Source organism: Branchiostoma floridae, chromosome 19 (assembly GCF_000003815.2).
Source record: "Branchiostoma floridae strain S238N-H82 chromosome 19, Bfl_VNyyK, whole genome shotgun sequence".
In the NCBI taxonomy this organism is placed as follows: Eukaryota; Metazoa; Chordata; class Leptocardii; order Amphioxiformes; family Branchiostomatidae; genus Branchiostoma; species Branchiostoma floridae.
Window position 1 is genome coordinate 15,121,141 of NC_049997.1, and position 12,587 is coordinate 15,133,727.

General features: G+C 39.0%; 1 protein-coding gene across 10 annotated transcripts in view; it reads right to left on the reverse strand.

Moving 5' to 3' along the window:
* LOC118407003 (SH3 and multiple ankyrin repeat domains protein 3-like) overlaps positions 1-12,587 on the reverse strand; it is a 140,939-nt gene that overhangs the window by 33,087 nt on the left and 95,265 nt on the right. For 7 of the 10 annotated variants that reach the window (XM_035807410.1, XM_035807412.1, XM_035807416.1 and 4 more), the window contains 5 exons: positions 10,243-10,315; positions 7,789-7,862; positions 6,964-6,984; positions 6,011-6,135; positions 3,730-3,961 (listed from right to left, as the gene is read on the reverse strand). In XM_035807410.1, the coding sequence (XP_035663303.1) occupies positions 3,730-3,961; positions 6,011-6,135; positions 6,964-6,984; positions 7,789-7,862; positions 10,243-10,315 (525 nt within the window). The remainder of the gene's footprint in view (positions 1-3,729; positions 3,962-6,010; positions 6,136-6,963; positions 6,985-7,788; positions 7,863-10,242; positions 10,316-12,587) is intronic. The other 3 variants (XM_035807417.1, XM_035807415.1, XM_035807411.1) reach the window with 1 other exon arrangement.

The following is a 12,587-nucleotide window of genomic DNA, read 5'->3' on the forward strand; positions in this document are numbered from 1 at the left end:
AGACTTTTTTAAGTTTTCCAGGTCTGCTCAAAATAGTCATCTCGGAAGTTAGGTACATGTAACTAAGGAAGAGGACTAAGCTAACAGGAGGCTACTGTTGGTTCGTGGGCGCCAGAGAAAGTATTTGCATGCAGGATAGGAACTTGTGTGGTGGCACCTTGTAGCAAATCCTCTGAAGAGCTGTTTTAAGACTTCCTCAAATGCAGCAATACACACAGGACATCCCAAATGTCATTTCAGAAGCTATACTTGATGATGGTGTCAAATTGACAACTACAACTACGAGTTGTAGGATAGGAAAGTTGAGTCATGGCACTTTATAGCCAAGTGGTCTCCAGAAACATTCCCCCTGTAGAAAATACAGGACATTCCATTTTGTCATTTTACATGGCAACTAGTACTTCACAATGGTTTCAGATTGACACCTTTAAAAACAGGATGGGAGAGATCTTGCAGGATAGGAAACTTGCGTTATTGTATTGTACTTTCTAGCAAAGTGGTCTTTAAAACATTCCCCTTGCAGAAATATACACAGGACATTCTCAATGTTATTTTACAATGCTACTTTTCAAATTGAGTCCTGCAAGGTAGGAAAGTTGTGTCACAGCACTTTGTAGCAAAGTGGTCTTTAAAATCTTTCTGCAATACAAGAACACACAGAGGACATGTCTTAAAAAGCTACAGTCAAACCTGTATTAGGGGCCACCTCTACAGAGGGGCCACCTGTCCATAGTGGCCACTTTTTGTCGGTCCCTTGGGTATTTTATCTACAAGTTGCCACCTCTATACAGAGGCCACCTGTCTATAGTGGCCAAATTTGTCCGGTCCCTTGAGTGGCCGCTATAGACAGGTTTGACTGTACTTTTTCAAATTGACACCTTAAAAACAGTCTTGTCAGATAGCAAAGTTGCGTCAGGCGCTTTAGTAGCAAAGTCGTCTTTCTGCAATGCAACAATACACACAGGATATTCCATATGTCTTAAAAAGCTACTTTACGACCGTTTCAAATTGACACCTTAAAAACAGTCTTGTCAGATAGTTGCGGAAAGTTGCGTTACATATGTCTTAAAAGCTACTTTACAACAGTTTCAAATTGACACCTTTAAAAACAGCCCTCCCCTCATATGTACATGTAAATAAAGCCTAGACACCTTTTTTGTGTAAACCTTAAGGTTTTCAGACAACCGAGCCAGACACCACTTTTGTTATCAGGAATTTGCCACCCAAACAAGTACACACCAAAGCACTCGCTAAGGTAACAACACGGAGAGATCATGTTAGCCAAGGGCTTAAGAAGGCAAATGGCACAGATGAACTAGATAACATATTAAAGGCCCTATCCAAGTAAAACAAATAGTGACTTTTCGGTCCTTTTATTTTTGGCCTAGAAAAAGTCTTTAGATACAAAGGAAACAAATCGTGCAGATCTCGCAATGCCAGGGGCTACCGTACATTGCACAACAGACTGAGTATATACAATGGGGTCTGCATGGGGGGTTAGTGATTGCAGATTGATCACACAACTTGTCAGCACTGATAACATGTTATGTTAAATTCAACCCATTATGTTTAATGTTGAGTTCGAGAATTCTGGTAACAAATAACAGAATTGAAATGGGTTATTATGGGTTTTCATAAAAAGGCAAGAATGCCCCCACATAGCTGTTAGCGTAGAAAAACTAGCTAAAGGCACCTGTTGGGACACTACCTTTAGTAGTAACTTACATACAGCTATTTAGAGTAATGGAAAGTTAACAATTTGTAGTTTTACTATTGATTGTAAGCTTGTAGAACTTTATGAGTTGGAATATCCGAATAATAAGATCAAAAATCATTTTTAAGTTAACATATGGTGCCATGAATAGATAAAGGTTCAAACAAACAATAGGTGTTTTCATACTGTCAGTCATGCCCCCCTCCCACCACCAGAGAAACATCTTATCAAGGAAATCTAAGAAATTGAAACTAAGAAATTTCCTGTCTTCCTTTGTGTAATCTGGATGTTGTTCTTTTGTAATGAGATGTCACTCATTTAAAGTTTTTCTTCAGATTTTATCACATTGACAACAAACCTGTGACATCTTCGAATGCTCCAGGAATTTTTCTGACAAGCATTCTTGTGAAATCTTCTGTGTCAGCAGTCTTTTTGCCTTTATCTTCTAAGGGATTGGGTATGAGAATCAGGAAGAACATTTCTTCTTGTTGACTTCAATTACTCTTGATATGCAGAGAACCACTTTCCCTTTAGAAGGTTTTACATCTTGAAGGAAGATTAGCTATCGAGCTCTTCCTGACTTTTAAGCTTTTTGCCCTTCAATAACTACAAATTTTAGGTAAAAAGGTAACATGAAAGGTAGTGCCATAGTCTGAGGCTGTCCATTGTCTCTAGGGTGTCGTATTGGAAGACAGAATCCAACCTTCTCCTTCCTTTGCCTTTTACCTCCCAAACCAATGTCAGGTAGCCATTTTTCACCTGGGTGAAGTTAGGAAAGAAAGATGTCCCAAGGACAAATATCTTGCCAGGAATCGAACCCATAAACCTCTACATGTACATGTAGCTCTTGAGTCCGCCAGCCTAGCACTCAGCTATTCGATGTCATACCCACCATTCCACGCCACATAGGATTTAACCGTTCACATTTCTAGCATAGTATCCAGCCGTATCATAGTTCCTGAGTCTCTTCTGTCCTTTCTGACAGAAGAGACTCGAGAGCTATAATACGGCTGGATACCAGGCTAGAGTTGTAGGCAAGAATAATATGGCTGGATACCAGGCTATCACAATTCTGGCCAAATTTTTTTTAGTGCCCACAAACAAAACAGTGTATCCACGAAGCCTACAGCTCTTATGTAAATGGTAAGAGATCTATTCCTGCTTTTCTTGGACCTGAATACAGACAAGCTATAGGAACCCCACAGACCACTAAGCTACAGTGCAACCCTAAAGATAAGCGACTCTACAAGGATCAGGAGCTGAGCACCTTTTAAGATTAGAGGGAGGACTTTACACTCTAAACATGTCCTTACAAGGGCATAGGAGATTATTGGACTAAACACAGACTCTGTAATGGTTATCTGTTGACTTTTAGGTAAGCTGCCACTTTCTGAATACCATACATAAGTTGCAAATTTGTCTGGCTTGTGTCACATGAATAATAATAATGTTTGAAACAACAGAATAAGGAGTGACACTCAAGTTGCCTTTTTTTACCCATTTAGATGTTAGCCACAATAACAGTTAATACAGAAAATTTCTTCTTGTCAAAATCAAAATAAATTTCATCTTCAAATATCTTGAAATGTTTTTTTTTCGGGTTGACCTTTTACTATAAAATCATAACACACGTGCACAGTAAATATGTATTTCACTACTATGTACAAAATAATTTTTCAATGACAAATTCAAAACACCAAAAAACCTACTGTTACCACAAAATCCGCGCTGTCTCCAATACCTGTCCCTCTATCCTGGGATGGAAATTTGCTTGTTGGGACAGAAAATAATTTTACCACATTCGTCCCAGACATGACATAAAAACTGTTTAAATTGTACTTTCATAAGCTTAAAATGACATATCTAACCAGAATGATTAACAATATAGGCTCTCAAACAAGGAGTGGGACGGAAAAAACTGAAAGCTGGAGACAGCCCTGCACAAAAAAGAAGCACTGCAAAAGTAGGTACATTTACAGTAACAAAGTCTGAAGGAAATGATGAGAAATTTGTACCTAGAAATTCCTTGGCAATGGTATCCTCTCTTCTCAGATCCACAATTTCGTCCTGGTCTCGCGGTGAGCTGACCGCGATGCTGATCCTCTTCTGAGCGTCCTTCTGTCGCTGCAGCGCCGCTCGCAGCTGTGGGTCCACGGTCACAACCGTCATCACCACCACGTCCCGCGACTCACGGATCAGCTCCACCACTTGGGCGTGCGTGAAGCGACGAACGTCCTCGCCATTGATCTGCAAACAGGGAGGGCAAAGGATGTCAAGAATGAAATGATATAATAAAGTTATTGTACTATTATGTTTTCCTTATTTTCTGTATAAATACTGATCTGTTTAGCTCTGCGAAACCATGGTTTGATGGTTTTGATTTGTGTGATTATGATCATGATTTGATATCTGGTCTGTAATCTGATTTATATTGTATGTGTCTTATAAGCCCATGTGGGCTGGGCGTTCTAACACATGACACATTAATAAAATTCATTCATTCATTCATTCATTGATCACAACTAGGGGTGGGTACCGGTACAGAGAATGAAGGAACAGGTCCGGACCAGGTCCAGAGGATCAGGTCCAGGTCCGGACATGAACCTAGACCTAATTGTTTGAAAACTTATGAATGGGAGATACTCGAAACAATGGTCCATTTTGCTCCACAGGATTCTGTTTGGTGGAGTATCCGACTTCTACTGGCGTTTTGAAATCCTATCTTCATGTAAACAACACTAACAACATCTGTTTTAGACCAAGTTTGACTGTAGAAACTTGTGAAACAACAAGAGGGGCGAGTAGAACAGAAATAAACAATATATACAAATATCCTGACCGACCCGGGGATCCAACCCCGGTCCTCAGGATCACAACACTAGCAGCGTAACTGACTGACCCAAAAACCCAAAAGGCGTTTGGCATGGTCAGTTAGCACTACTTGAACCCCCGTACTGTTACACTTGGTAAAAATGACTATCAACTCTCCCCTACTTCGCTCTTGTTCTTTTGCTTGGACCTGTAGGCCACAAACACATGAACACCTGCCGGTATTATCTGTTCGTTTTCTAATCGGTCCAAAATCTGGTAGACAGATTTTTATCAGGTCTGGTTTTCCTGGAATGGTCCAACAAGAAAATACGGTTTTGTCACATCTGACCAACAGTGCATCATATGCAAGATGTATTGTAAGTCTTAACACTTGACTTATCATGTTTTAGTGCTTTTATTTTTTAAGTGACCTCTCCATCTAGAATTCCGTGTTTTGCATTTCTGAAGCATCATACTAGTAGTCTAAAGGATTGTGTCAGCCACAAATCAACTTGAACCGTCCTTTTCTCCGAACTGAGAAAATAAATGATAAACGTGCATCTGTCTTCAAATTGGTACCAGAAAAACTTAAAGAACTAAGTAGAAATGTCTTTCAAATTTTGTGTTTGATCTCTGATTAAAACTAATAAAAAAGGCTTTTTTGTTGTGTACAAAATGTACCACCAGTTTAAGAAAAAACGGTTTCTGTATTTTCACTCAAGGGTATTTTTCTTAAACCAAGTTAACAGCCATTAAATGTTCTCTAAGGGAGGCTACAGGGTTGAGTGGACCACACAAGTGGTAATTGCTTTAACTTTGCTGTTGGCTTGGAAGTAATCCAGGGCAGTGACACTGCTGTATAATAATATATGGGTGAGTGCCTGCAGTATCATTGTGACTCAATAGGGGGCACTTTTAGCTTGTAGCAAGAGTAAGACGAAGATGCACACTGCAAAAAAGTCTGCCAGTTACAGTCAACTTTGTCACTGAAACAATCAGATTTGCTGATTGATTCAGTGGCTGGAATATTTCTCAATATCACTTATAAAATAAACATAAAGTGCTGTCAAAGAATTCATATCAATCTTGTTTTGCAACATAGTCATTACTTATTTCTAAAAAGCATGATATTGAGATACCCAAAAAGTGTTATGCATAGTATTACATATATATGATTACAAATTGATGTTAAGCATTGCTGGCTGTCCTAGATACTGTAGAAGGATAAATTTTGGTGGTTTCATTTTTGCAGTTTTAGTGTTGACCTCATCTCTTTATTTTTTTGTTCTTTCAAATCTTTTTTGACCTTCTTAAATGTTCTATGACATTAGTATACATTTTCTGATATCAATTTATTTTGCAATCCCCGGACTGCCAACACACCATGTTATCCTTACTACAAAATTAAATCCCTGCAAGCATCTCCCCTTTTACAGCATAACCATTGCTTAGACTAGATACCCCCATGCAGACCCTCACATCTACCTGGAGTAGGAAGTCTCCCTTTTTCAGCCCCGCCCTCTCAGCCACGCTGTTAGGATCGATACTCTCCATGTACTGCAGGGCAGGGTGGGCTAGTGTCGGGGTGAAAGGCACGTTCGGGTTCAGGGCTGGGGAAAAAACAAACAGATGACAGTTTATTAACAAGAATCTTTGTCGCAATCTTCAGAAGCTGTAAAAATCAAAGTTACTATCGAGGCACATACGCAACAGATAGATCCTGACTGTCCATTACAATTAGTAGTTCAACCAATGATAGCCTGGTAGTTAGCAGGTAGCAATTAGAGAGTAGTTACATGTTCGTCACATATATTCCTTTTGAACGAGGTGGCAATGGGATCGGTCTAATACTGTAGACTTGGAGTGAAAGATGGAATACTTTGTAGGACGGTATAATTGAAAAGTCATATAGATTTGAGGTTTACACTTGATCAATACACAACATGTTTACAAAAAGGAAACAGTCAAATAGAAAAAAATCAGTGTTTGACACTTTTGACAGAAAAGTTCTGTACAAACACAAAAGAACAATGACAGTGAAAGTACACAACAGCTTGTAATAGTTGTTTTACAGTTATAGAAGATGTGAGCTTTCAGTTATATGAAGCGTATCCACACCTTGTAAGATGCAAGGTTGACATGTTCACGCTTGGTAGATGTAAGATGCAAGGTTAATTTGCATGTTCGAATTTGGTCCATGTAAGGTGTGAGGTTAATTTGCATGTTTGAATTCGGTACATGTAACTTTGTAAGATGTAAGGTTTGCAAGCTCACACTTGAGGGTAATTTGTATTATCCCACTTGGTACATGTAAGATGTGAAGTAAATTTGCTTGGTCCATGTAAGATGTGAGGTATGCATGCTCACAACAAGCAAGGTAAAAGCTTTGCATGTTCACAGTAGCGAGGTATAACTGCACATTCACACCGGGTGCTTACCCTCGTCCCCATCCCTTGGGGCTGTTGAGCAGCGAGGTTTGGGGTAAAACGGCACATGCAAAGTTAGCACATACACATGACTACATGTAGCCTATGGCATTTATGCAATATCTACCTAAAAAACACAGGAGAAGTTGACAGATTCTGACACAAGAGATGTGCAAGCATGGTATGTACAAAATGGAGGACACAATGTAACATTACACTTAGACAAATACAGCCAAGAAGAACATGCAACAATTCTGACAGCCAAGAACACTAAAAAGTTACAATTGAACAAAAAATCACACTGATGCTTGTTCTACTACAATTTACAGCTTTTAAAAATCAGTAGTACTGTAGTAGTAGTACACTCAATACAAAAGAAATGGGAAATTATATTTTAGTAGTAAAATTCTGTCCAATATTGCCATCATCAATTGCACCATACACGTCATGTATTACAAACCAGGAATTCTTCTATTCATGTATTTTTCTTTAAAATGGTGCCTAAATTTCTTTTCCAAAACAAGCACTAAAAACTAATTTTGTCAGGAAATCTCCCCCCCCCCCAAAAAGGCTCAAAAGGTAATTTCAGCACTTTTGTTGTGTGCTAAACACATATAATCAGCTCTGGTGTTCAACCTTCAAATACAATTCAGGAAAAAATGTGACAAAATTGGTATCATTGTAAGCTACAGGTAATAAAAAAGCTTTCCAATGATACATAACAATATACAATTATTGATTGATCAAATGTAATGTTCTGAACATTTTCTATTGAGTGTACCTCTCTGATATTTAAAAAAAATACAAGTTGTATAAAGAAGATTTTCCAAGTCTTACTTTTTGCACCTCTCAGCACAAAGCCGAATCCATGCTGGTCCCTTTTCAAGACAGCAGTCCTGGGTTTGTTGTAACTGTGGGCGAAAACCACAAAATACATCGTAACACAATCAAATCTACGGTAATTCAATTAGACTCACAGAACTGAAACCATGATTTTATCAAGAGGCACTTAATGTCAATGATAATAACCACTTATTGCTCCTAATGGGTTAAAAAGGCTATGTTTTAAAAAGAGTTGATTTTTTTGTTCGTTGTTTTTTGTTCAACTGTTCAGTGACAAAACTACTACTACTTAAGTTTGTGTAAAAATATTTTTCAATGTTGTGAAATGGACAATCCCCTTAGCAAACCTTGTTTTTTGAGGGAAGGCCTTAGAATGGATTTTGAGGAAGACTTATTGCTTCTCAAATGACTTTGACAGTATGGACATTTGTTACAAAATTAACTACTCAACACTCTTCCTCCAGCCAAACCCATAACCAATCAAGAGTTAATTTACTATAATGAAAGACACAAACTCACAAGTTACAGAACAGCAGTCTCCAATACCGTAGCATTTCAGCACAGAAGATGCGGCATACTTTAACCAACCGTCTTCATTTCTAAACGACCCTGCTATAAACGGTATCCCTTTTGGAAGTGTTACACCCTTACAGAAGGCCCCAAATCTACAGGCCCTCTGTTGGAGGATTGGGGATGTATTTATTCCCTTCAATCCAATTCTACTGAGATTGCAGCAACATCAATACTGCTCTATAGCCCATTAACCACAGAACAGGGACTGGGGCGCGCTGATGAGGTAATGGAACTGTTATTGGTCCGTGGTGGCAGCGACCACGATAGATCTACCGTAATTCTCATCAACGTTGCTTGGGTGAGCGGCCGTGGGGAAAAAACGGTCAATGTTGGTACTTAATGTTGCCTTATTTTTCCAAAGTGGGTTGGGAATTGCAAGTAGGCAATATTGCTGTTTACATAGTCAGTAATGTACGAGTTTGCTAAACAGATGCATAGTCACGATTATGATGTCAAGTATTCAGAAAGACAGTTACAAGTGTTGTGTTATGACTATTTTACAAAATCCATTTCCAAAAACATCCCTTGTGAATGGAACAGGTAAAAGGTTTCTTAATGTAGTCAAAAACTGAGTTATGTAGTTTGCACTGAGAATCAAAAACAGCCCGTCTATAACTGTTTATGAAGCACTAGGTACAGCATAATGTGATCACTATTAATTGAAAACAGTTTATGAAGTACTAGCAACAGTATTATGTGATTGGTAAAAAGACTATTGGGGTTTCTACACACAAAAGACACCAGTAATTTTGAGACACACTTTGAAGTTTATCAAACTACATGACTGTACTCTCCAAGCCAGAATGATCATACTGTCCCATTTTAGCTCTTTTCAGTTTGTAATGCTTAGCTCATAATGATTCAATGTATAAAAATGTACAAAATGTATCAGTAAACTATATTGGAAAACAGCATTTAATTTATCAAAACTGTTAACTGGGGTCTGCATGGGGAGGGGGGCATCAACATTCTACACTAAAGTCAGGAAGGCAGCGACCAAGTGTTACATTAAAGTTGCACCCTATTTTCGTTTTACATTAAACTCTGGCACAACTTTAGAATGCACCAATAACCTCTTCAAATAACCTGCAGCTTCAAATAACCTGCAATTAAAAGCTCTCATTACAAGCCCACTTTACTACGCATCAGGTACTAATTACCTGCGATACAAAGCTCTTGAGGTTCAAATGCACAAACAACAATTGGCCAAGTTTGAAATAAGACAATTTAACTATCTCCAGCTCCAGTGTTACTATCCTGTTACACCTTTATCACTCTCTTTCCAATTTGAAATGTTACTCATAAACTGGGGTCTGCGTGTCCTTTTATGTAAGAACGTAAATAGCCATTTTAATTCTACATAATTCGTAGCCGAATTGCTCAACAGTAACCTACAGCGTAATTAGTGCATTCTACGTAAAGCGAAATTGGTGCCTGATTTAGCCTAAACAGCCTACAAACTCAACTGCTGCCTTTCTGCATAGTGTAGACAGGGTTGGACAAGTTTTCTAAAATACACCTGTCCTATCGTGCATGTACATTAAAATGTTTTTAGCTTACCCAGAATCTAAATGACGATTTTCTAATGTATTGTCACTCCCAGCATTGGAATTCTTTTTTTGGTGGCTCTATTTTTTCCAATGATTGATACCATGACTGTGAAAAGTGACGAGTATCAAAATCTCACTCAATGACATGCAAAAATCTTACTTGCCCAATCAGGCAAGTACAATGTAGGGCAGGACATGCACTTGCGCAATCAGCACTTTCACTTGCCCAGGACAATCGGAATACTGGACTTGTCCAACACTGGTAGAGCATTGATGGTTTCCACTTACAAACATTCTGCATACAGAACAGTAGATCAGATCTTACCTGTTCTCCAAGGGTAAGACAGGTGCAGTTTTAGCCCTGTGCATCCTTTGCTCCCTCAGTGCCTTCACCCCAGCTGTAAAACACACAAAACACGCTCGATAAACATCACACTTTCAACAGCACACCTGAAAGTATCGACACTAAGGCATGAGATATTTCCCCACAAGTGCTCCACTTCTGCATTGTGACTCATCTTTGCTGCTGGACAGGATTGTCAAAAGTCGAAGATTGGTCTTGAACAGATGGAAAGGATTGTGAAAGAACGGTGACCATACTAGGAAACTAGGACAGTCTGGTTGGGTAAGAAGTACCGCAATACATCTCTAGCAGTTCATGTAGAGCTGGTAAAGTGGACAGCATCATCCAATAAGGCTACGTATTACATCTAACAATGTATCAGAGTCACATTTTTTCAATGTTGATACACCCCATCACTCTATCTCGGAAGTAAAGCAACTTGCTGTCGAGTCAGTTCTTGGATGGGAGACCACCAAGGAAGACTGGATGCTGTAGCCGGGTCATATAGCTAAAGTAACTAACTGCCGAGTATGGCAGCTAAACACACTACACTACCGGTGGACTAGCCCCCTGCTGTTACATGTACAGTAGTGCTTGCACCTATGTGTGACCCAGGGCTTAGACGCGGAGATGGGTGCCGGGCCCGATGCACCTCCTGATCAGGGAGGTTGACCGCCTTAAGCTTGTTCTGATGTATGGGGAACTTCAGCTTAGCAACACTGTTACCACATCACACACTTCTAGGTATCTCTTGAGAATCAACCTAAGCTCCCACATCTCTGCACTACACTTATCTATCTTTCATGTAACAGTTTTAGGCAAACTCTTTAGTGCAGAGTTTGGGGGTAAGGATTACCTCAATCACTTCTAGATGCTCCGCTCGCTGTCGGCAAGATCTTTGAAGCTCGTAAAGGACTCCTTTAAGGGCTTTGAGAGTATTGGAAAAGTCTTTGGGCCTTTTAAACCACAACATACGTCTTTCTTTACATTGAGGTCCAAGACATCTTCAAAGGCTACAGTTAAGAATGTGAACACTTTACAAATACTGATACACACATCATACATATCTGTACAGCAAGGCCGTAATACAACCTCTGGTTGCCAGTGTCTTGTTTTTATTTTGAATAAACCATTTAATTGATTGATTGATTGATAAAATACTTCTTGCTTTTATTGTCTAAAGGCTATAATATCTTATATATATAGATGCAATGCACTTAAAGTTTCTTTTTAGTTTCCCTAGTTCTATCTCCATTAACTTTTATCATCCATACAATATAATATGTGACTGTAATAAATAATAAATGCAATTCAAACATGAAGAGTAAAAAATTTCCTTTTTTTAACATTTGGATACTATTAAGAAGTCAGTACTTGTTATTCTTCTTGTATACTATAACCAGAATATTTAAAACTTTATCAAACACATTAAGCATCTTGTATTAGTCCTTGATTTTTCAGAGCTTTCTCAAGATCTTGCAACCCACCGCCCTTAAAACCATCCCTAGCACATGTAATACCTGCTTATTGATCGGCCCCTAACCGATGATTTTTCAGCCGTAACTTCAAACACGGTGATGGCCTATTGATTATCATTCGCAAGTCTGCAACATTCCATACGCTCTATACTGACCCTACAGAACAGGTTAATTAGATCTCTTGATCTCAACTGTCTACCTGGATATCCGTTTTTCTCAACGACGGCAACATAAAGCCGCCCTAAGGAAAATAGATTTGCCGTCCAGTTTTACCAATTATACAGGTGCCAATAGCAATCTAGGATGTCCCAGATATATGAGTTAACTTCATTTGTCAGCAAGTGTTCGGATTGGCTTGTTTCAATGCTCCCTAGAGGGGGGTCACAAGTAATGGGTAGGTGGTGAGGGATCAAGGCTTGTTCAATCAGGAGTGTGGACGGAAATATGGACACGATCAGCAATAATAACACAGGGGTGCTTTGTTATAGGGTGGTTATAGGGTGGTCACATTCATTGTAGTCTTATGTCCTTTTCACATTAAGCTTGTTTTCCTGATTTTTATGTTCCGGCAAAGCACACAAGGAACAAGAAAAGTAACATTGTAAAGGTAGTTAGATGTATCAAATTAGTGAATAACATCATGAAGTTGGTACAAAAATGGAGTAGTACCTCGGGAAGCCACCAGGGAGCTCAAAAACCAGCTTCTGTCACAACCTGCCAAGTGAACATACCGAAATATGAAACCAATCCATCCAGCTGTTCTTACAAATGTAAGTTATCTTGTTCATCGCACACAAAAACACACGTTGTCACACAACTATTGCTGAAAACATAACCTCTATGATATGA